The sequence below is a fragment of the Pseudopodoces humilis genome, chromosome 13 (assembly GCF_049639895.1).
Source record: "Pseudopodoces humilis isolate 2021_Gansu_Grassland_sample_001 chromosome 13, ASM4963989v1, whole genome shotgun sequence".
In the NCBI taxonomy this organism is placed as follows: Eukaryota; Metazoa; Chordata; class Aves; order Passeriformes; family Paridae; genus Pseudopodoces; species Pseudopodoces humilis.
In genome coordinates, this window is record NC_142212.1 from 13,147,353 (window position 1) to 13,170,099 (window position 22,747).

The following is a 22,747-nucleotide window of genomic DNA, read 5'->3' on the forward strand; positions in this document are numbered from 1 at the left end:
GTTATTGCTGCTGAATCCTCTGACAGATCAGATGACAATCTTGATTCAGCTTTCATTATTTAAAAAGACAAATAGAGCATCTCTCTGTGCCTTTTCAATCGTGACAAAACACAGGTATCAAATCACATTATTTCCTTTACTCTGATCTCTTGTAGGCAATATAAAATGATCCCCTATGGACAACACTTTAGCTGAGGTACAAAGTTACATTCATTCAGGTACCATGAACATGATGGTTAAAGATCAAAGGGGATCTGAGAAAAGACTAAAAGTTGGATTGCACATCATTCCCTTTCCCCTGCTCCCTCATCATGTCCCTGTGTGGAATAAATAGAAGAATATCTCAAATGCAGTAGATTTTTGGAATACACAGGTGCAACAGCCATCCAACCATCGCATAGAAGAGGACCTTGCATTTCTACTGCTTTGTTAAAATAGCACATTTTTTACCCTTTCATTTAGTAGTGCCAGATTCTTTGTATCTGGTTCATATCAAAATACTCATTATTATGTATGCTGCTATTTAAATTAGGAAGATCAAACTCCATTTCATTTCCAAATAGATCCCACATACAATTCTCTCAATTCTTACCTATAGCAGGTATATAAAATCACCTGTTTGATTTTCACACAAAAATAGCCCTGGTTTTAGCAGTCAGTTTTGCAGACTGTCTGCTACACTGCAAGCACTGGAACAGCTACAAATGAACAGATAAATCCATGGGCTTCTAAACCACCAAGGTGTGTTAAAAACCAGTCCTCAAGAAGAATAAAGAATCTACACCCCACATCAGGGTTCCAGTAAAACAAGCAATGCTGCTGTGAATGCCAGAGAAGTACACCAGATTTTTCTTATTTAAGGATGAATAAATCCTGACCTGGACTCTCGCTGGAGGTTTGGATTAAGATTATCATTCACATACACAGAAAAAAACCCTCATCTTGACATTTTGTGCTCCTACAGTTTAAAAATGGGCTAAACAAACTTAAGTTTTGTATATAAAGATGTAATAAATGTTACAAACACCACTGTGTCCTTCCTTTTAATATCAAACTTTCATGAAAGAAGGATGTTTCTCCATATTAAAAAAAATATATTCAATACCACAGATATTTATAATTAAGTCATAATTGATACTAGATGCATTTAATTTTGTTTTATTAAGGAACATGAGAGAAAAGGGAAAAACTTGAATTGTTTTCTAAGCTAAAATAACCTCAGCAAAATATTATGTTAAGTCAGCAGGGCTCCATTAGCATCACTGATAAAAATAGAATTGTACAACTCCGCAATATTTTTGTGATGAACTTTCTCCAGGTCAAATTCAGATTATTTTTGAAAGACAAGCAAGTATAACTTATTTTATTAATATTGATAGGGTGATAGTAAGGAAACATTAATTGAGCAGAAATGTCATTAGTATCCTTCCACATGACTGGATACTAATTAAGTGGCTTTCTTTTTTTTATCCTGAAAGTCTCCTCACTGCCTAAGAAGGGTGGGAATTCCATGTTTTGCATGCACTCAAAATGACTGCAGAAAAAAACAACACAGCCAAAAAAACTTTCTTGCAATACTCTGCTCGTTCCTCTGCTTCTCAGCATAAGCAGCCATGTCCTCAAGTCTCTCACTAATTTTTTTTTTAAGGAGAGTTATTTGAAAAATACATTTATCCTATTTCAAAGTGTTTACAGAGTTTTCACTCCCAACATAATTTCCCTCCACCACAACAGAGATATGCAAATTGAATTTAAAAGTTTGCCTTCATTTTGTCTTTAATTTGCACTACCTGGAGCTAAAGTAATTGGCAGGGGGAAGAATACGCAATTTCATTTTGCAAATGTGCCAAGAGTTTCTACAGAACACTGAGACAGGAGGCAATTGGCTCTAAAAAGAAAGCATTAGATTGTTTGCAGCACTGCTGGTGGTCCCTGCACCAAACACTCAACAGGTAGGTAAAGCTTGGCAGAGGTGCCCTCCAATGTCCTCATGATCAGGCAGTTAAAAACCCAAAACACCAGACTTTTTTTCAGAAGCAGTTCAAATTAATTGAATTTTACCCTGCAATGAATGCAATTCACAGAAGTGTTAAAATGTCTATCAATACAATGACTTATATATGAGTAAAGCAGAATTTTAAGAAATTCTAAGTTAGCAATTAATAGATGTTAGAAACAGAGTAACTTTATGTTCCCTTTCAAACTTCTATCAGGAATAGGAGGTTAAACGGTCAATAAAACTGCTTTATTTGTAATTCTCCATTCCTATTTTCAAAGTTAAATGACACCCCCTTCAAAAATATGACACACCTCTCCTCTGAGAGCTTATCCAATTACCTTGAGTTCACTTCCTAATGCACCTTCTTCCCTTCCTTTTTATATCAATCTTTCTTTTAAAGAAGATGAAATTCCATTTTGAAGGCCTGAGATTGTCAAAAAATGCCAGCTCATTGTTGTTCCACTAAGAGTCCACACCAGTCAGTGCATGAGAAAAAGAAACTATTCTGAATTCCTCCACGTCAACCCAGACTCTATCATTATCATTCCTCCATACAGATAATAGTTTCTTATTAATCTTAAATAAAAGATCAATCTTGATTTCAAGCTACCAGATAATAACAAATACTCCTCATCTCTACCAATTTCTTTAATTCAGAGTTTACTCTAAATATAAAAAATAATCACTGCTTATAGTTCAGGAATCCCCAGACTCCATATTTACAGCCATAGCTCTTATTAATGCCATTGTTAATCTAAGACTTTTGTTCCTGGAAATTTTATTCCCATATATACAAACCTGTTTCCCCATTCTCTACCTCTCCCTTCTTCCTCTTGCTCCCCAAATCATACATGATTTTGAGCTCAGTAGTGTCACCAGAAATGTAATGTTTTCACAATTGGGCTCTAGGATTCTTCTAAGCCAGGAATGCAGTTTATTTACTGAGCCATGTACTCACTATAATTTTTCTCACCTTTATCTTTGGTGTTTGAAGGTAGTAAAGTGACTTAAATCCCAAATTAGTTAGGCTTTATCCAACTAAAACATCATTAACAAAACTGAGCCTAAGAAAGTGTTCCTGCAATATCAGGAAAGTGTTCCTTTCATCAGACAAGGCTGCATAAAAAGCAGACTTTTCAAATTTACCTATTTAAACTCATACTCATTGCGCACAATTTCTAATTTTATGAAGCAAACAGCAACAAGACACCTCAATACATTCCCAATTACTAACAGGACAAGATCATTGAATCCTGAACTAAAAGTAACTGCTCCTAGGCAGCCGCTGTAGAGAGATCACTCATCTGAATGCAGTACCATGTTACACCGGAGTATCCAAAGAAGAATATTCAACTTTTATTGTACAACAAGAACATTTGCTCAAGAGAGATCACTGAGAGATGCTGAGGTTTTCATGTTTTGATTAGAAGCAGTAGAAGTCAGCAGCTTATAAGGAACAGCATCAAGTAAAATACATTAGCAAATGAATAGCAGACTATGCACACTTATGCAGCCTTAGAAACCCGGATATGGTATGAGTGATAAAGTGAAATACATCTGTATCCATGAATTATGCACTCCACTTCCTACTGTAGCCTCATTTTACAACAAAGCCTCCATTGTCCTCTATGTTGGTATCTAACTTCACACAGGACAACTTACTGAAACATAATTTACCCAATTACCTGCTCAGAGAAGGTGCTTGACCCTCTGCTGAAGCTCTGCAAAGCAATTACGGGGCCTTCTGGAATCACTGTACTTGATAGTCTCACTTATCACTTCAAAGCACAGAGGAAAACATTCCCTGAACAAAAGAAGGAGCACAGGTGAGCACCTTTGGGTACACAGAAGGTGGGAGATCCTGCACATGCTCCCCTCTGGAGCAGCCAGAAGGGGAAAGCACAGCGCTGGGTATGAGTTACCTGTGCTGAGCGGTGGAGAGGAGGAAAACAGGGACGGAAGGACTTCATCCTACCTAAAACCAATAGCAGCCCAACAGCCTTGAGGCCTTGCATCTCAAAACTCAAGCTATTTTACACAGGTATACAGAAGTCTAGTACTGTGTTAGAGCAAAGCAATTGTGCTCAAGGTTTTCATTTTTCCTTAAGTTGCATCTGAAATTTTCCTCTCTCCAGATCTTTGCATCTGCACTCATCAAGAGAATACAGCAAATTGGTGTTACCCTCAAAGGACTGACTTCTACACCAGGCAGTCTGAAAATCAAGCTATGGCATTATAGATCACTCTTTATATTCTGGAAAAGGCACTAGGATGGCGCATCACAGTGGCCCATTCCTTCATTCCTGCATGTTTAGGGAGCATTCCTGCTTATTTCTCATGTGCATGGCATGCCCTTTAGTTCCCTCTTTGCTGCTGAAGGTTGTCCTGGTTTGTGCTGGGCTGGAGTTAATCTTCACAGGAACTGCTATGGGGCAGTTTGGGATTTGTGCTGGAAACAGCACTGACAACTCAGGGATGTTTTCACTGCTGCTTTGCTGCTCCTCACCCCACCTCGTGGGGGTGGCACAGGGAGCTGGGAGGGGACACAGCTGGGACAGCTGATCCCAAGGCAGGTCCCAGACCACATCATGCCACAACCAGCATATAAAGCTAAGGGAAGGAGAAGGAAAACGAAGGAAGGTACAGGAGGAAGAAGGAAACAAAGGGGTGTTTCAAAAAGGGGTGTGATGGGGCCTTGCTCTCCTGGCTGAACATCTGCCTGCCCATGGGAAGCAGGGAATGAATTCCTTGGTTTGTTTTGCTCATGTGAACAGCTTGTGCTTTACCTGTCTTTATACCAAACACTGAGGTTTTTTTATTTTTATCCTTCCAGTTCTCTCTCTTCCTGCTGCAGGAGAGCAAGAATTGGTTATGTGGACATTAGTTGTTGACCAGAGTTAAACTACGATAGAGGCCCTCTAAATATAAGGAGTACAAAAATGGTTACTTGTGAAATTATGAAATATCTTCTTTAGATTATAATTATGGTACATCAAGGAATATTAATGTATGTTTCAACAGAAAAATACCATATATTAGACTCTTCACAGAAAGAAGAAGAGATGACAGATTAATACTGGATCACTGGATCTCCTCTTAGGAGTTGCAATAGGAAGTTCATGCCAGATGCCTCCCAAAAAATGTGTTCCTGAAGAAAACACATAGTTGTATTACATTGAATAGCACAAAATATCCCAATATGTTGGAAACAATAAGCAATAAATGAAATTTCCAATTGACTTTCCAGCAAATCTATTCTCATTACAAATGGAGATTTTGCATGTATTGCATTACTTATGGTAATTGTGTGACATCTATTATGAATAACCATGTATTCCAATCATCTCTTTTAATTATATTCTGCTGTAAGAGCAAGTCATGCAATAGCTTTCCCAGACTTGGTTAACTGTGTGTGTGCTGCATATCACTTTTTAATGGCTATACTGAGGACAAAAGGTGCACAAACTGTAACGGGAATGGCTTGTAACTGTCACCTCCTTCATTAGCCAGAAACTACTTAAATGAGTGAAAAAACCTGAACTTAAATCCAGTTACATACTGAGGAAAAAAAACTGTACTCCTTTCTTTTCTAAAGCTCGTGGTAATTGGTACCTGAATGTGGTTATGGTTATGTGTTTGTGGTTATCTGCTACTGACACAGGTACAGAAATTTTCTATGGTGCCAAAAGTGCAACAGCAGCAAACACCTCCTTCATATTTGTTATCTACCATCCATTTGTTTCTTTGGGTTTTACTGATATGATAAAAAGGATAAAATTACAGGTTTGTTCAATAAGCATACCAATCACAAATTTGCTCTCCATTGGACTAGAAAGTAACTGCTGGACTAAAAGTATTCATTATTTACAGAATCACAGAACTGTTTGGGTTGGGAAAGACCTGTAATCCCATTAAGTCCAACCCTTTATTCAGCACTCCCAAGGCCACCACTAACCCATGTACCCAAGTGCCACATCTACACATTGTTTAAATCCCCCCAGGGATGGTGACTCCCCCACTGCACTTGGCAGCCTCTTCCAGGGCTGGACAACCCTTTTGACACATTTTTCCTGGTGTCCAATCCAACCCCCCTCAGAACAACTTCAGGCTACTACTCTGTCCTATTGCTTGTTCCTTGGGAGAAGATACTGATCTCCACCTCTTTACAAACTCCCTTTGGGTAGCTGTAAGAGAGAGGTAAGACACACAGGACTTCACAGTTTTTTAAACAATAATGCCCATTTGTGTTAAACCTCAAAGGAAACACTCATTTAACATTTTCTGAGTTGTGTCTCAGTTTCTCTGACACTTTTCATACAAAAGTTTGCTATTAATTTCATATCCTTCCACATTGCTTTGCTCTTCTGCTGTTTAAGCTTGATTTCTTCCAGCTCCTTAGATTGAGGCTTTTCTCACTAAACATTTGGCCAAGTTTCTTGCAATGCTAAAATAAATCCTTTTACCAGGTATTTCTGTCACCTCAATGACAGAAACCTCAAAGTAGATTCACTTTAGTTACTTTGAAACTACAGTTGTAACATGCTTTGAAAATTGGTAACGAGGGTAAGCATGACAAAATGGGAGCCCTTCTGAATATCCCTGGAGCTCCTAAGGACAAGCAGTTCCACTTTCAGAAGACACACATTACTGACACACCTTTAGAATTGTACAGCAAGTGCCCCTGAAATACACAAAGCAGTAGAGAGGTTCATGCATAAAGTGGTTTAAGCGATTTATAAGTTCCAATCAATGATGATGACAAATAGGTGAATAAAAGCCATTAGACAAAAATGGAATTGGAGTTTTTCAGCTGAATTTTAGTATTTGTTAGCAATGTAGTCAAGAAATTCAATTGCATAGATCCAACCTATTATGACACTTCTTACAAGCCCAGAGATCTCATTACTCTCCACACAGTCAAGGTTGAAGGCTGGTTCCACACAGCACTAGTAAGAGACTGCTTGGCCCTCCACAGCCCTGGTAAGATGCAACAAGCTCCAACCTATGAGCTACTGCCTCTCCCTAATGTGGCCTTACACAGCTTTTCCAAACTTTTCCAACACCTCTTCTGATGTAGGTTTTGCTACAGTCTGAGAAATTTTTACCACTAGTCTGCTGAATACATGTAAATAAATAGTTTAACTGGTAATTTACTCCATTTGCAAGCAGGCAAGAAATACTTCTGATCACACTAGTTTCATTCTTTTTTCCTTTCTATTTACAATACTGGCACAAAGGGCTTAGAATGGGATTTTCATCAATACCAGTATATTAATGCAACTATAACAATGCAAACAGAATTGTATATGCTTATGGTGAAGGACATCCTCTTTCAACAGTCAGCACCTTCCAAGCAAGACAAGATTTGAAGGGACAGAAAGCATTTCTATCAGACCAAAGGAGACAGCTGAACTCCATCCTCACAAGTAAGTCATACAGACAAGCTTTTGTGCACAGGGCCCTGGATCTGTTTATCTTCAGAAGCAGCATTTCTTAATGCGAGTCAAACACCATACTTTTGTTTGTAGACTGCAAACAAAATGACCCCAGCCCTGAGATAATTAACTGGGCTCTCTATCACCAGCAGGTTCAAGTGGTTTGCATACACACAGCGGATCAGTCATTTGTTGGGCTGTTTGAGGAGAGCCCTTTTCCCAGAAGGGAACTTGAGAATACAGCAAAGCTGCTCTGTTGGCTTGGTGCTGCCAAAGGCACAGACCCAGTCCTTGCCCTCTGTACAACATTTTGCTTAAAGTTATTAATTTTATGCTTAATTTTGCTGAAAGTTATTCAGCATAGGAAATGTTTTTCTTTCTCATTTGTGCAAGTAAACATTATAAGGCAGTGATAAATCCTACTTGAGAGATCAGTAAGAAAGAGCCATGGAACAGGTTTATTTGGGATCTGAGGTAAAAAAAAATCAGGAGCTTTCACTGATACTCAAAAGCTTCAGAGACATACAATACATAAAGTCTGAATTTCCTCTGCATTGCTGATGAAGAGATACATTCTATACTTCCCTCCATTTTCAAAGATGCATCATTTGTCTCAGTTCTTCCCATTCAGGAGGTCTTTGTGCACCAGCAAAGGAACTGCATCCTCTTCCTAATGACCTCCTCTTCTAGAGTTATTACACATTTTGAAAAATTAATGGAAGTAGTCCAGGCCTCATTGTACCAAACAACTTTTTATGTCTCCACTGTGATTCTTTTGCATCTCCAGCCTCATATTTAAATTACGAAGTCTTTATCAAACCCCTTTATTTTTAGCTTTTTGCTAAAGAGCTAAAGGGAGCATGACTGCTCCTTAACATTGTGCTAAACAAACTAATAATGATAGTAATGTATAGGAAGCTTCTGTAATGAGCACTAAATAAAAGAGTACTTTCACACCAGATTAGATATGTCTAACAAGTTGTTGCAAACATGCAGTGTACATTATTGCAGTATGCAGATATAAACATATAATCTGCAATATAACTGAATTTCATTTTCCTAATCTTAGTTTTATGGTAAATATTAACACTTACTTAGGCTGAAACCCATAAAACTCATACTTATGGAACATAAATATAGATATGATAAAGGTGCAATGTACAAATAAAATCATAGCAGCAGTTCTGTAAGTTTATGAAGAATTAAAATTTCATGTACAAGATAAATACCATGGTTTTCAACCAAACTTGTGAGAGAATACTACTGTTCTTTCCAGTGCGCTGTCTTCAGTGGAAACTGTCAGGTCTGTAACTAAATGAAAAATTACTTTGAAATTATATTAAGTAACAATACTAATTCTAAAGAATTGGCTTTTTTTAAAACTGCAAAACTTTTAAGGAAAGCATTAGGAAAATACTTGTGGCACTACAGCATACATCAGTCTCAAGCAATGCAGCCATTGTGACAGCAGATGACAGGGAGCTCCCAGCCAGACAAACTCTGCAGCAGAGCAGATGCTTTTCTCACATTGCCTGACCCTGGATCCTGTCCCACCCCTGCAGCAGACCCACAACAATTACACTGCAGCTCGGGGTGTTAGCAAGCCTTTGAAGGGAGCATCTGGCTCAACTAATGTTTTCTCTGCTCATTAATAACAGGAACAAGCAGCAGTAACTCATGGAACAGCACATGGCCTCGGCAACAAATAATGACCATTAACTCCACGTAATGATGAAGGTGCCAGAATATATAATATGCTTTGAGGTTTTAGACATGGTCTATTCCCTACAATCAGAATACTTTCTGGTGAGAAAACTTAGATATCTATGAAAAGAGCAATACAAAATAGTCCAGCAAAATTCAGTATATAACAGTTAAACAGTCTTCTTTTTTTGTTTCCCTTTTGTTCGTCTTTTTAAATGGAAAAACCTTTTCATAATCAATCCCACATGAAAAGTTGTTGTAAAGTATTTATTCTAATTTATTACACACATACATGTGCCCTAAGTAAGGGAGCCAAAGTATCCACCACAAATTTCCATGAAATTACTTGGTCCCAATAACCCTCAGCTTGCTGTTCCCAGCTGGAAAGACTGTTCCTTTTAATAACCAATTCAATAAACTGCTGAAAAATGCTTTGTATAATATAGTATTGCCATAGATCTGCTGTTTGTCTCTGTCATTATATATTGCATTCAATCAATTTACAAATGTTGCTGTGTTCCTTTTGTGCAAGTTCTTCATATGGCATCCTGAACACAAATCTAAAGATCAATACCTTGTCTACTGAAAAAAAAATTGGACATAACTAATGTATAATTTTATTTATAATAAAAAGTCCTGGTCCCCAAATGGATTCTGCTAATGCTGAAATTCATTTTTCATATTTAACACAAGATGAAAACAAGTACCCTGCACAACACCATGAGAAAGGCAGTGATAAAAACCAGTTCATATTTATTGAAGATGTGAGCGAGACCATGTAAAGCTCTGGTGCAGGGCTAGGGAAACATCAATAAAATGGTAGGTCATTCACAAGGTATTTGTTACCATATTAAAGCAAAGGAAGTCCATGTTGAAGAGCAGATGGAATTTGTTTCAAACAGCACCACAGCTCTGCTCTATGGAACCATGGAAGCAGCAAGGCTCTGAAGAAGTAATTCAAGCAAGAAGCCAAGGAGAAGCTGAGCTCATGCTGTTTGCATGAGCTGATTCAGTTCATCTTGTGCCTTTTGTGTGACAGAAACAATGCATTTGCTGGCTACAGACACATCCCTGCACTGCTCCAGCTATTGAATAGCTGCCTCCTCCAAAACAACCACAGAGCTGTTCAAGGGAGCCACAAATGACTGCTTTTCACAATCACTCTCTGCAAAGCAGCAAGCTGACAGAACTGAGAGGAAACAAGGACTCTTGTGAAATAGGGAATGGGTACCTGTATGAGGGTATCCCAGCAAGCTTCCAGAACACCCAGCTACCTCCTCCCCACTCCCAAGCTTACAGCTCAGATGTGCACTGAGTACAGCATTCGTGTTCCCACCCAGACTCTTGGCCCTGCAACAGTGCCAGAAAGTCATCGTAACTGCACACCCCGAAACCCAGTATCTCACTAATCAACACCATCCCCAATGCCATATGCCTTCTGCTCTGATGTCAGACAAGGAGATGGCAAGAGCAGAGCAGGTAAAGACCCCTTATTATTACAGCTGTTAAGTGCCAATGTATTCAGACAGCCCGTGGTCTGACACCTCTGAGGCTTTGCTGGGTGACACCAAAGGGACTGGATCTCCTGAGGGGAGCTGGCACTGATCCCGACCACCTGCAGCTCTCCTCTGTCCCATTGTGCCAGAAGAGGTCAATGTTTCCTACTGTCACACAGGAGTGCCCGTTGTAGCTTGCACACTACAGATTCCAGTTTCATGCCAGATATCCCTTACTCAATAATAAGAACCCAGCACCTTCCTATCCAAGAATCTGCAGTAATCACTCAAAGGGATCCCAATACAAACAGGTTCCTGAGTCAGTGCACCCATTGCACAGAAGTCTAATGCTGGGAAAAATGAGGCAGCTCAGTCCAGGGACAGGAGAATTCTTTCCTTACCATAAATACTATATTTTCACTCTACCTATTTTTGGACTATTAGCACAATTTGCCTTTCAAATGTCAAGCTAAATTCACAGGATTGGCAGCTCGAAATAAACAATACAAAACTTAGCAGTGTGTTAACTGAACAAGCCTTCTTTGGCATTGTTCAAGTCACACTGAACTCCACAAGGCCATTGTGACAGACTTTTTCCCAGAGTATAATTTTTTTTTTAAACTATTACTGCAAATTCATAATTCCATCCCTATGTTCTGTTTCAAGATGGAATTTCAACCTTACTAGGTAATTAAAGCCACCACCTGGAGTGATCTGGCTTTCATACTGATTTCCTTTGTCTCTCTAATTCACATACATTAATATTTTATTTTCTACTGAAAAAAAAATGTCACACATGTGCCAAAGACAAGGCAGATAAAATTATTGCAATAAAACAAAGAAAATACACTTGCTACTGCCAGGTCTCAAGATGAATGCTGCATTATACAGACACTTTAAAAGGCTTACAACTGCAAATTGCTCTATTTTACATACTGTATTCTAGCCTTTATATCAAGATCTCTCCTAATTTCTTCTTATTGTAATGAGAAAGGAAAAGGGTTGGGCTTCTATAACCTGAACATTTATTCAATGGAGAAACAAAGACTACATTATATATTACAACACAAGCTATTAAAACAATGTGACACTATAAAATACACTGCAATACTCATTATGGGATAACAAAGCTAAACCCTGAGCAAATAAATGTATCTGCCAAAAGTCAGCAATAATTATACAACAAGAGTTTATAATCTTTAATTATTTAAGAAGGAAAGAAGCTTGTTATAATTAAGTTTTATAGGCTCCTTAACTTGTCATTACTAGGTGAACACAAAACTTTAAAACAAGAATGCTTCATCTGAAATACTCTATTTTTAACAACAGATGCAATTGCTCACTTAACTGATTAATTTTAAAAAATAGCCAATTATTGTTTTTAAAACCTGCACTCACAGAACAAATAACAGGTTATTTACTCTCTGATCCACACAATGCATACAGCAACTGCTCAGGCACCTATGGGCCATGCATCGCACAGTGACCAATGTGACACTGTCTTTATATAGACTTGAAAATGGTTCTTGTTGTGACAAATCTGTAAATCATCTTGGATTTACATCAGGAATTTCAGAAACTCAAAGATCAGAAAAACTGATAATTTGATTCAGTAAAATACATTGGTGAGACAGTAACACCCTTAAAGTTTCTATGAAGTCTGTGCAACTTTGCCATGATCTGACTTCTGATACACACAAACACCATTCAAAACAGATGGAGTGAAAAGTTCAATATTGAACAATTATAATCTCCAGAAGTGATGGGAGGAAAGGAAGGTTCCATATTTCAGAAAAAAATATATTTTGGGGTTTAAAAAATATATACTAAAATTCATTTGATTCTAAATTATGAAAGAAACAACATAAAACTACAAAACTAACAAGAAAACTTTCAATAAACTGCAGACAACTTCCTTTTTTTCCCAAACACAGCCATTCATTGCCTAACTGAGCTCCTACTAAAATTTTATCATGAATCTCTATGGAAAAAGTGATCTGTCTTGATTACTTCTGAAAAATTGCACTTTCAGCTACTGAAATCAGCACAAGCTACAGAACAGCAGAATTTTGACTAGAAAATAACACACTACACTACAAAATACATTAAATAGGTGCACTGAGCATCTTGTGCAATCAAGTTACAATAGTTTCTAACTCAAGAATTTTACTTACACCATGAGGCTTCATATTTTCATCATGAAATGTGTGCACTATACAGATGGTTTATTTAATCCTTTCCCACCTAAATTAATCAAAGCAATCTGTCCCCCCCGAAAAAAAGTCTTCAAAGTCTTCATACAGGATTCTACTGGCATTTGACAAATGGTGTACATTTAGCCAGGAAAAGTTGAAAATCCTCCATAAAGTTACCACATCTAAAAATAAGTGACATTATTAAAAGGGAAGCAGGATGTGTTATTCAGTGTAATATGGAATTTAAGCAGTACCACCTCTGATAGACTTTAAAATGCTTTTAGTAGCACCTGGTTGTTTATACATCTTCTGTGGTGAAAAGGTCAATAGAAATTCACCTCGAAGGTCACAGTTGCTAAGCAACTGTTTTCGGCAGTTCTGCAACACTGATCAAGCATCTTCTGATCAAGCATCACTGCCTGGTTTTTGGAATAAACCTGTATTCCATCCTACCTGGCCTTCCAAGCTCCCTGAGCGTGTCCTGCTTTTCCCAGGATCGGCTGTGGAAAGGATACGTCCTGGCACCACCGGCCTGCGGTTCACCAGGGCAAAGCACAGCTCCGTCCTCAGGAACACCACGGAGGGCTTGATGAGGTGCTGCCCAAATCTCAGCATGATCAGCCCCAGTCCTCAGGGTCTGAAAGAGACAATAGTGAAGATAATTAAGGGACTGATTCTGCCTTTCCAAACAGGAATACAACAGTCAAACTGCCTGTGCAGCTTCTAACAGATAGCTCATCCTGGGCTCATTGGGTGTCTTGGAATGATTGTTACATCTTCCCTAAAATGATCACATCTTTGAAGGAGTGGTGGAAAAGACTTCTTTCCAAAGCAAAAAATTTGTATATCATTTCTTAAACCTCACAGTCTTGGCAGGGCTACAAAATTCTAGAGAATGCAATTTCTCCTTCCCATTTTCATTTGTACTGCTTTGTAAACATGTTCTTCGAAGAGCACAAATAGGATTTCACATTCTTTCTGACACAATGCAAATCAGTGCACACAGGACTTACGAAATAAACCACATTTTCTTAATCTCTCCATTAAATACCTCAACTGAAGAAATACTGGCAAATTGAAGAAAGTTTATTTAGCCATTTTCCATCCACACTTTCTAGCTTGAGCAACGGGAATGTGAACACAATCAATGCCACATTTTTTCTTAGTCAAAGAATTCCACTTTCATTCACTAAAATTTTCTCTCTTCGTGACAAGAATGAAAATCCCTCTTAAATAGCTACAGCACAGTCCCAACTGTGTCTATTTTAGCTCTTTAAGCCCTAGAGTATTTAAAGCATTTAATTCAATCAGAAATATCCAAGGTACTGCAGGGTAAAATATGAAGAAATGACAAATTTCATGTGACAATACTTCAGACACATCGGAAGCATTATATTCACATTACCCAGCTTGAACCAAGTGACTAATCAGGAAATTCAGTTTTATATATTGGCTGAGATGGGGAAATCTACTGCTACAGTCATGCAGGGTCTTTTGTTGCAGTTTTTTTCTTGCAAAATTACTGCTTTCAGTAAGACCTAAACTTGGTTCTTAATCTAAGAGATTTATTCTAATTTATCATCCCACTTGTACCTGCTCCTATAAAAAAAAGTACACACAACAACCTCCTCTTAGTGCACACACTTTGAAAATGTCTTTGAGAAATACTTGTTCTTCTTCTGGCTTCATAGTGGTCTGATTCCACAGAAGAACTTAAATTAAGGGCAGCAGATGCATCTAGTCAGGGTTTACATGAGAGAAACACATTAGTAAAAGATACAGTAACAAATCAGATTACTGCATTTCCATGTGATAAGCATTTTCTAAGCAGGCACCATGTCTTGTTTTATTTTTGAAAATCACAGATGAAAGGAAATGCTTGAACAGACCATGGAAGAGTGGAGGTTTTAACTATGCCTGTTTCAAAGATTTGAAAAGGTTCTATATTCCTTTCCACATAAAGTCAAAAGAAGATTAAGTGTCTGAGATGTGTCCCTTAGCATATATTAAACTTGAAAGTTGACAACATACAAAAATCAAGTCTCTTTAGCTACTAGAATTGCTTAGCAGGGAAAACACCTGCTATCTTGTGCTGATGCTTAAAAAAAATAACTATTAGGAACTTCAATCAATCTCCCTCATTTCTCTTAAGCAGTCCATCAGCAACCCCCCGTGGGGGTTTTTCATTCTGATTAAAACATGCAAGAATGTTTTTACACAATTCAATAAAGAGACATGGTTCTCTTTGTAATGAAGGAAATGCTTCTGACAAAGGAGAGAAACACATTCCATAGCCAGGAATAACCACCAGGGATGAAATGATAAACTGGTGTCTCCAGAAGCTGGAAAATCAAATGTACCACCTGCCCTTGCACCTGGCAATGCTAAGGACTGAAATCAAAGCACTACCGATAATTTCTCCTTCTCTCTTCCAGAACACTGATAAATAAAGGTACTGTCCAGAGGCATGGGACAGACTTAAGCAAAAAACCAAGGCTTCAAAATCACAGATGCTAAATGTGAAATATGATGATCTGAAATTTGACTTAAGGAGGGAGAGAACCTGAGATTTGCTAATCAGCTGTGAAAGTCCTCTGGCTGATTGCTGCCATAAGCAAAAAGTACCAAAGAGTAGCAAAATAAGCTTGGTGACATTAGGTTGCCTGCACTGGGTTTTTATCATGCATCTACCACATGATAGTTACTTACCTCATTACCTGTCTTGTTTTAAAAAAGACCTAGAAAAATCAGTAAAGTAAAAGCACTAATCTCATACCTCCCTCTGCAATATTTTGAAGAATCTCATTATAGCCCAAGTGGGTTGATCCAGAATTATTAGAACATTTAAAAATCTCATAGATAAAATTAAAGCATGTATTAAAACCTTTTCTATTTGTTTACTATGCAAAAAATATATCTGAATCATGTATTTCTATCTCTTGATTCAGACAAAGTAAATGTTTTTCAAACTAATGTGTCAGTTGTTCTGGTTGTGCTGTGTAATATTTCAGACTTCCCAGTGCTATTCTCTCCAATTCTGCAAAGGGATTGTGGAAGACTTTTCTTAAACAATTATTCATGATCTAGTATATATTACTTCAGCTGCCTTCTGCCCTAGCGATCCTCTGTGTTTTTCTGCACAGTATAATCATCTGTGCTCAGAACCAACACAAATGCTAAAAAATGCATTAGGGAAATAAGTAATGGGTACAAGTGAAATATCCACAACTGTGCAGCAACACACTACAGCAAGGCTGGAATATTCCAGAGTGCTGCCAGGCAGAAAACTGCTACTGGCAGAGCAAGTTCTCAGTCATCTGAACTCTACCATTTATTGCTTGGTCCGTAAACCAGCAGGAATCAACAGAGCACAGGCGTGTGCACACAGAACATGAGATGCAAACACCGTGTGCACAAGGATCCCCAGTTCCCAGATTGGAATGACCAAGCTAAGTCTGCTCCTCCAGGGATTTCCATTTTTCACATAAAGAGGAGGTCAGTGCCAGGCAAACTACAAACCATACATAACTGGCTAAAGATGTTTCCTCTTTAATGATGGTAGCCTTTCTAATCCCCAGTAATAAGGAGGACAATTACACAGTAATGCTAGAAAATGAAAGAAATCCATTTCTGATTAAATTTCAGCCCAGTTTAACACAGCTTGTATTCTGACTATCCAGATGAAAAGTGTATTTACTCTTCTTCATATTGCAGATATACATCACATTGCCTATTTCATCTGCCTCATTTTCCTAATTAAATTCCCTTCAAGCTGTGTTACTGCAGTTGTAGGTGGGAATACAGTATTAAAGGCTAACACAGCAAGTAGACTAATTTTACAGCCACAACAGACCTCCAATCTATATAACCCATACTAGGAAAAGAAAAAAAAAAAAAAAAGAAAGGAAAAAAAATACAACGGAAATCTACATTACACCCTGAAAAATAAGTGTTAAAATTAAGAAAAATCTTGAAATGTTGTTAAATATTTTTATAATTTTGTAAAGTTTCAGTAGATGATGCCATGACAATTTTTTGCCTTTTATGTATGTACATACCTTTTATGTATTCTCAGTGTCCTTAGTATATATACTTGTAATTCCTTAAGTCTGATAACTTAGGATAGTCCTGGTATTCTGTTAGACCAGGAGACCAAACATCCTAAGTGCCTCACAACTGGAGGCCAGAAAGCCCTAAGCTTTGAGAAACCAAGCTCCCTCTGGAATACATCCTGTAAAATAAAATTGAGCCCATCTAGGAGGGAATACTTCAGGATAGGAAGATATATTATGCTATTCATTCAAGCCTCTCATTGGGGCAACCTTGTCAGATATGCTGATTTGCAAGGTCTATAAAATTGCATATGGGATCTACCATGAATGTGCATTTCAGCACATTCCACCTTGGAGAAATGTTGCACCATAATGATCCTTATTAGCTACCAAAAAAAACCCCCTTTATCCCTTAACCATGCCTGGCTCTTAATTTTAGGTCCAAGAAAAAGGCATCATAGGCACATGGCATTTCCCCAATCTGTATAAATATTACTCATATATTAAATGTATTTTTGAGAGGAAATCTATACACCCATCTCAGTTTTCCAGATTTATTCAGTTTCAGGGTTAGGGGTTTTGGATTGTGCTTCAGTTTTTAAACAGCATAAGCTGTAGAATCATTTGGGTCAAATACACAGCAAGAACTCTGAAAGGAAAATAAGTTCTCTTCTGGGAAGAAGATAAGCTCACCTAAAACCAGGTCCATAGGACATCAAGATGGGTTTCTGCTTGTTACATGACATCACTAGAATCAGAGACCTGGAAAAGTGTTGCAAGTTTGCTGACTGCAAGGAGTGATGGCAGCAGTTCTTTAATGTTCTCTTCCTGCCACCACAGACCTCCCCATTGGATACTTAATTGAAATGGTATTGGTACTCCAAAACACCTCTTTTTTTTTTTTTTTTCTTATACAATTACTCCTCCTTAGAACAAGGTGTTGAGATCAGCACCTGCTGGGAACCAAGCTCAAGGCTTTTGCTGAGAATCCCCTGAGCACTGTTTTAGGAAAGCTGCACATCTGGTTGTAATGGGAGAAGACAAGATAATGCAAAATGGGCTGCTAACTTCAAATGTGTGTATTAAAAGAAACCAATTACAATACCATTATCTCTCTGTGCTAATAGGAAGGACTGTTTTAGAAATAATCCCAGGAGTATTAAATTCTTAAATTTTAAAGTTTATTTTACTATATTAACATTGCTTGATCATCCATCCTGATTCCAATATTCAGTTTCATTGTAAAAACACTGTAAATTTACGTCGCAAAACAAAAATTTCTTCCTTTATAATTTTTTTAAGGTCTTATGAAAATACTAATTTTTTTAATTCACCAAGATAAGAAAACTTGTGTTACACACTGTAGTTAAGGGAACCTATAGGGAACCTATATCCTTAAATTCATATTTGACATTGCTCCCTCTCAAAGGTTTGGTTATGGGGAGAGTGATAGTGCCACTTAGACATCTGAATTCTGCACCCTATTCAAGAAGAAATGTACACTGAAGACCTGTCCTGGAGGCTACTTTCTCTCATGTTTTGGACTTTCTTACTTAATCCCTCCTCTCGCTGCCACTTTGTAAGGATGAAATCCACACAAGTCAGAATATTACTTATTTAACTCAGACACCTAGCAATAAACATCCTTGTTGATAGCAGCCAGGATCCAACATTTTCATCAAGGAATACCTAAAAATACTAATAAAAAGAAATTATTTTATTCTAAAATCACTTAGTTTTTCTACTGGCTCTATGTCCCTAGAACAGCTTTATCTCTCGGCACCCTTCACTCCCACTCTTGTACAAGATTTAACTACGTATTTTGTGTTCTTCCAGTTCCAGAAAATGGCCTCTAATTAAAAACTCCTCTCCCTCTCAGTGAGTCAAAACATCACATGCTGTGCTATTTCTGTTCTGAAAAAGCCAAGAAGAATTACAAAACTAGAAAAGGTGCTTCTGTATCTTTGACAGCCATAGACTAGATCCTCTCCATGGGGATGGTATTTAATTCTCTACATGATGCTGAAGGGAGAAGCTTGTGTGGATTATTTCCATTTTCACCACCCACAGAAGCTACTGAACAGCAAGCCCATTAAATGTGATGCATGTAACCAATCCTGTGGCGCTGACAAGGACCGATTCTGCCCATCATAGACAGATTATGATGGACTAGAATCCACTACACGTGGCTTCCCCTGCTTAATCTAGCAGGGAAAAAAACATCAAAATTATGACTTTAAATATATAGCCATTTTCTTAGCATGGTCAATCAAGCTAAATTATCTACACTTACAATGAAAACAGACTGTGGCCTGTTGCACAGCACCTAAGCACCTTCCCATGTGTGATGCCACAGTCATCCATCTGCAGTCCACAGCCTTTGCTTGCAGCTCTGCTCCCTTTCCCCTGAGCTGCAGCAGCATTTCCCAGCCCCTCTGGGACAGGATTTTCCATTCTGCTCTCACAGTCTCACCCCTGGAAATCCCTGTGCTGTTGTTACAGTGGGTTTTCCTAGGACATGGCTGTGACCACCATGACAGCTGTCCCTTCCCCTGCCTGGCTGTGGCTTTTGGGTTGCACCTTGTGCCCAAGGAGGAGAATGCACAAAGCTCCCTGAGCGAGCAGCACCACCCCTGAGCACAGCACAGGTAACATGGACACCGTCAAGAGCAGAGACCTGAGGGAGCTCTGAGGTCCTGATAAAAACCAAATAGCTCCCAGTTGTACTGGGTCTGCCTGGGATGGGCTTTTGTTCACAGGAGCCAGTATGGTCCTGTGGTTTGCCTTTGTAACCAAACCAGTACTGACAAGACACCAAATTTTGGCTCTTTCTGTAGAAGGCTTTCTCTTTTTCCCCATTCTGCCCATCAGCAGTGAGCTGATGTACATCTTCATCTTTGGCTCATGACAGGAAAGCTGCATTGCCCCCTGTCTCAACATACTTTGTGCAACCAGTCCAGCAGAAAACACAAAATTCAAATAGAGCACTGTAGCCTATTTAAAAGCTACAAGTCAACTACAATAGTAGCGTTCTCATTTTTTTTGTGTTCTAACATACACATTTCCTTTTCTAAATTATCTCTCTTCTGCCATTATACATCTTGTCTACTGCAACTGGTCAGGCAATGTGCGGGTACACACAGGCAACATGTACATAAGTCTGTCCTCAGTTTCCTCTCTCCCAATTTTCTGGTCCATCATCAAACAAATTTTTAAAAGCTCTCCCCTGCTTCCAAAATCCTCACAACCACCCCAAAAAACAACTCAAACTTCAGACACACAGAACTTTGTTGACCAAGAACAATGCAAGAACAAAGCAAGTGAGCAACCCTATAGCAACACTGTAAAGCAATTGCAACTTTGACAAGTTAATCAGGAAATGCAGAATCAAGCTAGACATCAAAGGCAGTATAACATCCATAATACATGGAGAACCCATAAATATCTTTAAATTATGTAGATGTAGTTGTCAAATTCATTTCTATAGCAAACATTTTGGAATACAAATTAGGCCAAGTTGCTATTTTCTTATAATTCAGGTAAAGGGTGCAAAGTTATAAACAATACATGAAAAGGTTTGTAGAGGCAAAACAGTTGTATAATACATTAAACTTGTAGAAAAATGAGGGTTTAGAAGAGTCATGAAAGCACTAAACAGGCTCGACATTCTTCAAGTGTCCATGTGTACACTGTGTGCCTCAGATGATTCATACACCATTTAACCATGCTGAGAAAATCAGTATGGAAGTGGAAGCCCTTGTTTGCCTCTGTGCTGAGGTAACAGCCCAGTTTCAAATATGAGGATTTGGTTCCAAATATCACTTTGTTGTTGTTGTAGACTGCAACTTTGTTTTTTAAAAATCCTTTTACAATTATGAGCATGAAATAAAATTGCTGTCTTGCATTATCCTGCAGTAGGTTTATGTCCATTTTATGCTAGAATGCACAAACTAAATGCACCACAATATTACAGAAGTTAACTTTCAAACAAAATCCCAGTTGGAAGACATGATCTAGAACTTCTCACAATCTTCTCTGCTCGAAACTGTGCCCATTTTCCCTCATATCAGCAGAGATTATCTAAGACTATACCTCCTTCTATCATCATCCAACAAAAATTCCACAGGAATTCAAAGACAAGTCTGATAATTATGAACAACTCAAAATCCATGGACTAGATCTGTGATTTTAAGGAGGATTTTTTGTGAAATAGGATAAAATCAATCAAAAATCAACCATTCACTCTCAGCTTCTACCAAAAGAACAAAATACACAGAAAACCACACATACAGAATAAAATAAATTATGTTCACAGATCTTTCTTTAGTGTTAATCTTCTAGAGAGGGGGGAGGGGGAAAAAAAAGGAAAACAAAACAAAGAAACACATTATATTTCAATTTTTTAATAACTTGCATGTACCACAGCTATTATCCTGATGCATGGAGAACTCAGGGGTTTGATTTTGCCTCTGCAAGTCATTCTGATGAACGAGACCTTTAGTGTTGTAATAACTGCTGTGAGTAATGGAACAACCAATGGCTTTTATTAAGAAGGAACACTGAATAATGTATTACCAACACTAAGATCAAGGGAAAACACATTTTTATTAGGGAAAAATATTAATATCAATCATGCCATTTTTTAAAGCACAGAGGTGAAAGGCAGAAAAGGAAAAAATTAAGAAAACACTTTACAATATGCATTAAATGGCAGAAATTATACCATGAAAATCCTTTTTCCTAGTGTGGCTACCTAGGGCTACATTACATGGTAGAGGAGCAATAAAAAATTGTGACATCTCTTGAGATATATAAATGTAAGAAAAACTCTACCCCAACAAAAGGAAGGATGGGGGAGGAAGGTCGCTATAGAGACCAGCACACTGCACATTGAAACACTTGAGCTTAAGCTCATTCCTTTTGAAGCTACAGACTAAGTGAGCTGAAGTGATGGAACAACAAGGAATGTTCTTTTGCTGAACCTTCCAGTGGGAAAAAAAAAGTGGCTTTAAAAATGGGGAGTGAAGGAAAAACTGTTTGTTTTAGCTGCTATTATTATTATTATTATTATTTATATAGCAATACAAAAAGTCACTTTATAGGCTTTAGAAATACACACCAAGACTAAGCCTTCCCCTGAAGTGGCTTCCTATTTCCTCTGAGTGAATGCAATTTGGACACCTGTAGTGTTGGACAGCAGAGATGGGGCAAAGAGAGCTGCAGAAGACAAGCTGCAAGGAGTTAAATGAAAAGATTCATGGAGTAAAGAAGTCCATTGGGAGAGGAAAGTAATGGCTTTTCCCAAACCCTTATGGTGGAATAAACCAAAACACAATGAGAGAGAGGGAGAGCACACAGGGTGCGCTATGTCCACACAACTCCAGGCCAGCACAAGTCCAGACAAAAACTTGTCTGTGTGGTATGAGCCAGAGATGTTGGATGATGAGTTTCCAGATGCAGTCCAGAATTTTATAATTTCTTCACTTTCGAAAGCCCTCCTGAATCAGTAAACACTTTTAAAGATTTATTTCCTGAATTTTGTTCTTTTGTCATTTTGCCTAGAATTTCATACTGAATTCAAACTTATTACTAGACCATGGCTATTTGGTAATACTATGAATTTGAATTTATTATATTTAGAGCAATTCCTGTGAGACCTGAGTATCTCCACAAGCATTTCAGCTTGCTGAATTAATAAATGTAACACAAACATTCAGAGGAAAATGCAGACACGGTACTTAGTCTAACAATTCCTCGGGCATATAAATGAAAATAGACATTTAATGAAAATTTATTGTCAGATTTACATTTATATATAGCTAATAATAATAGATAGTGGGTCCTTTACATTTATGTACACCACATT

At 38.0% G+C, this 22,747-nt stretch overlaps 1 protein-coding gene across 2 annotated transcripts in view; it reads right to left on the bottom strand.

Moving 5' to 3' along the window:
* Positions 1–22,747, bottom strand: part of FHIT (fragile histidine triad diadenosine triphosphatase) — a 538,519-nt gene that overhangs the window by 379,992 nt on the left and 135,780 nt on the right. For both annotated transcript variants that reach the window (XM_088061848.1, XM_005522023.3), the window contains one exon: positions 13,345–13,466. In XM_088061848.1, the coding sequence (XP_087917974.1) occupies positions 13,345–13,444 (100 nt within the window). In that variant the 5' untranslated portion in view covers positions 13,445–13,466. The remainder of the gene's footprint in view (positions 1–13,344; positions 13,467–22,747) is intronic.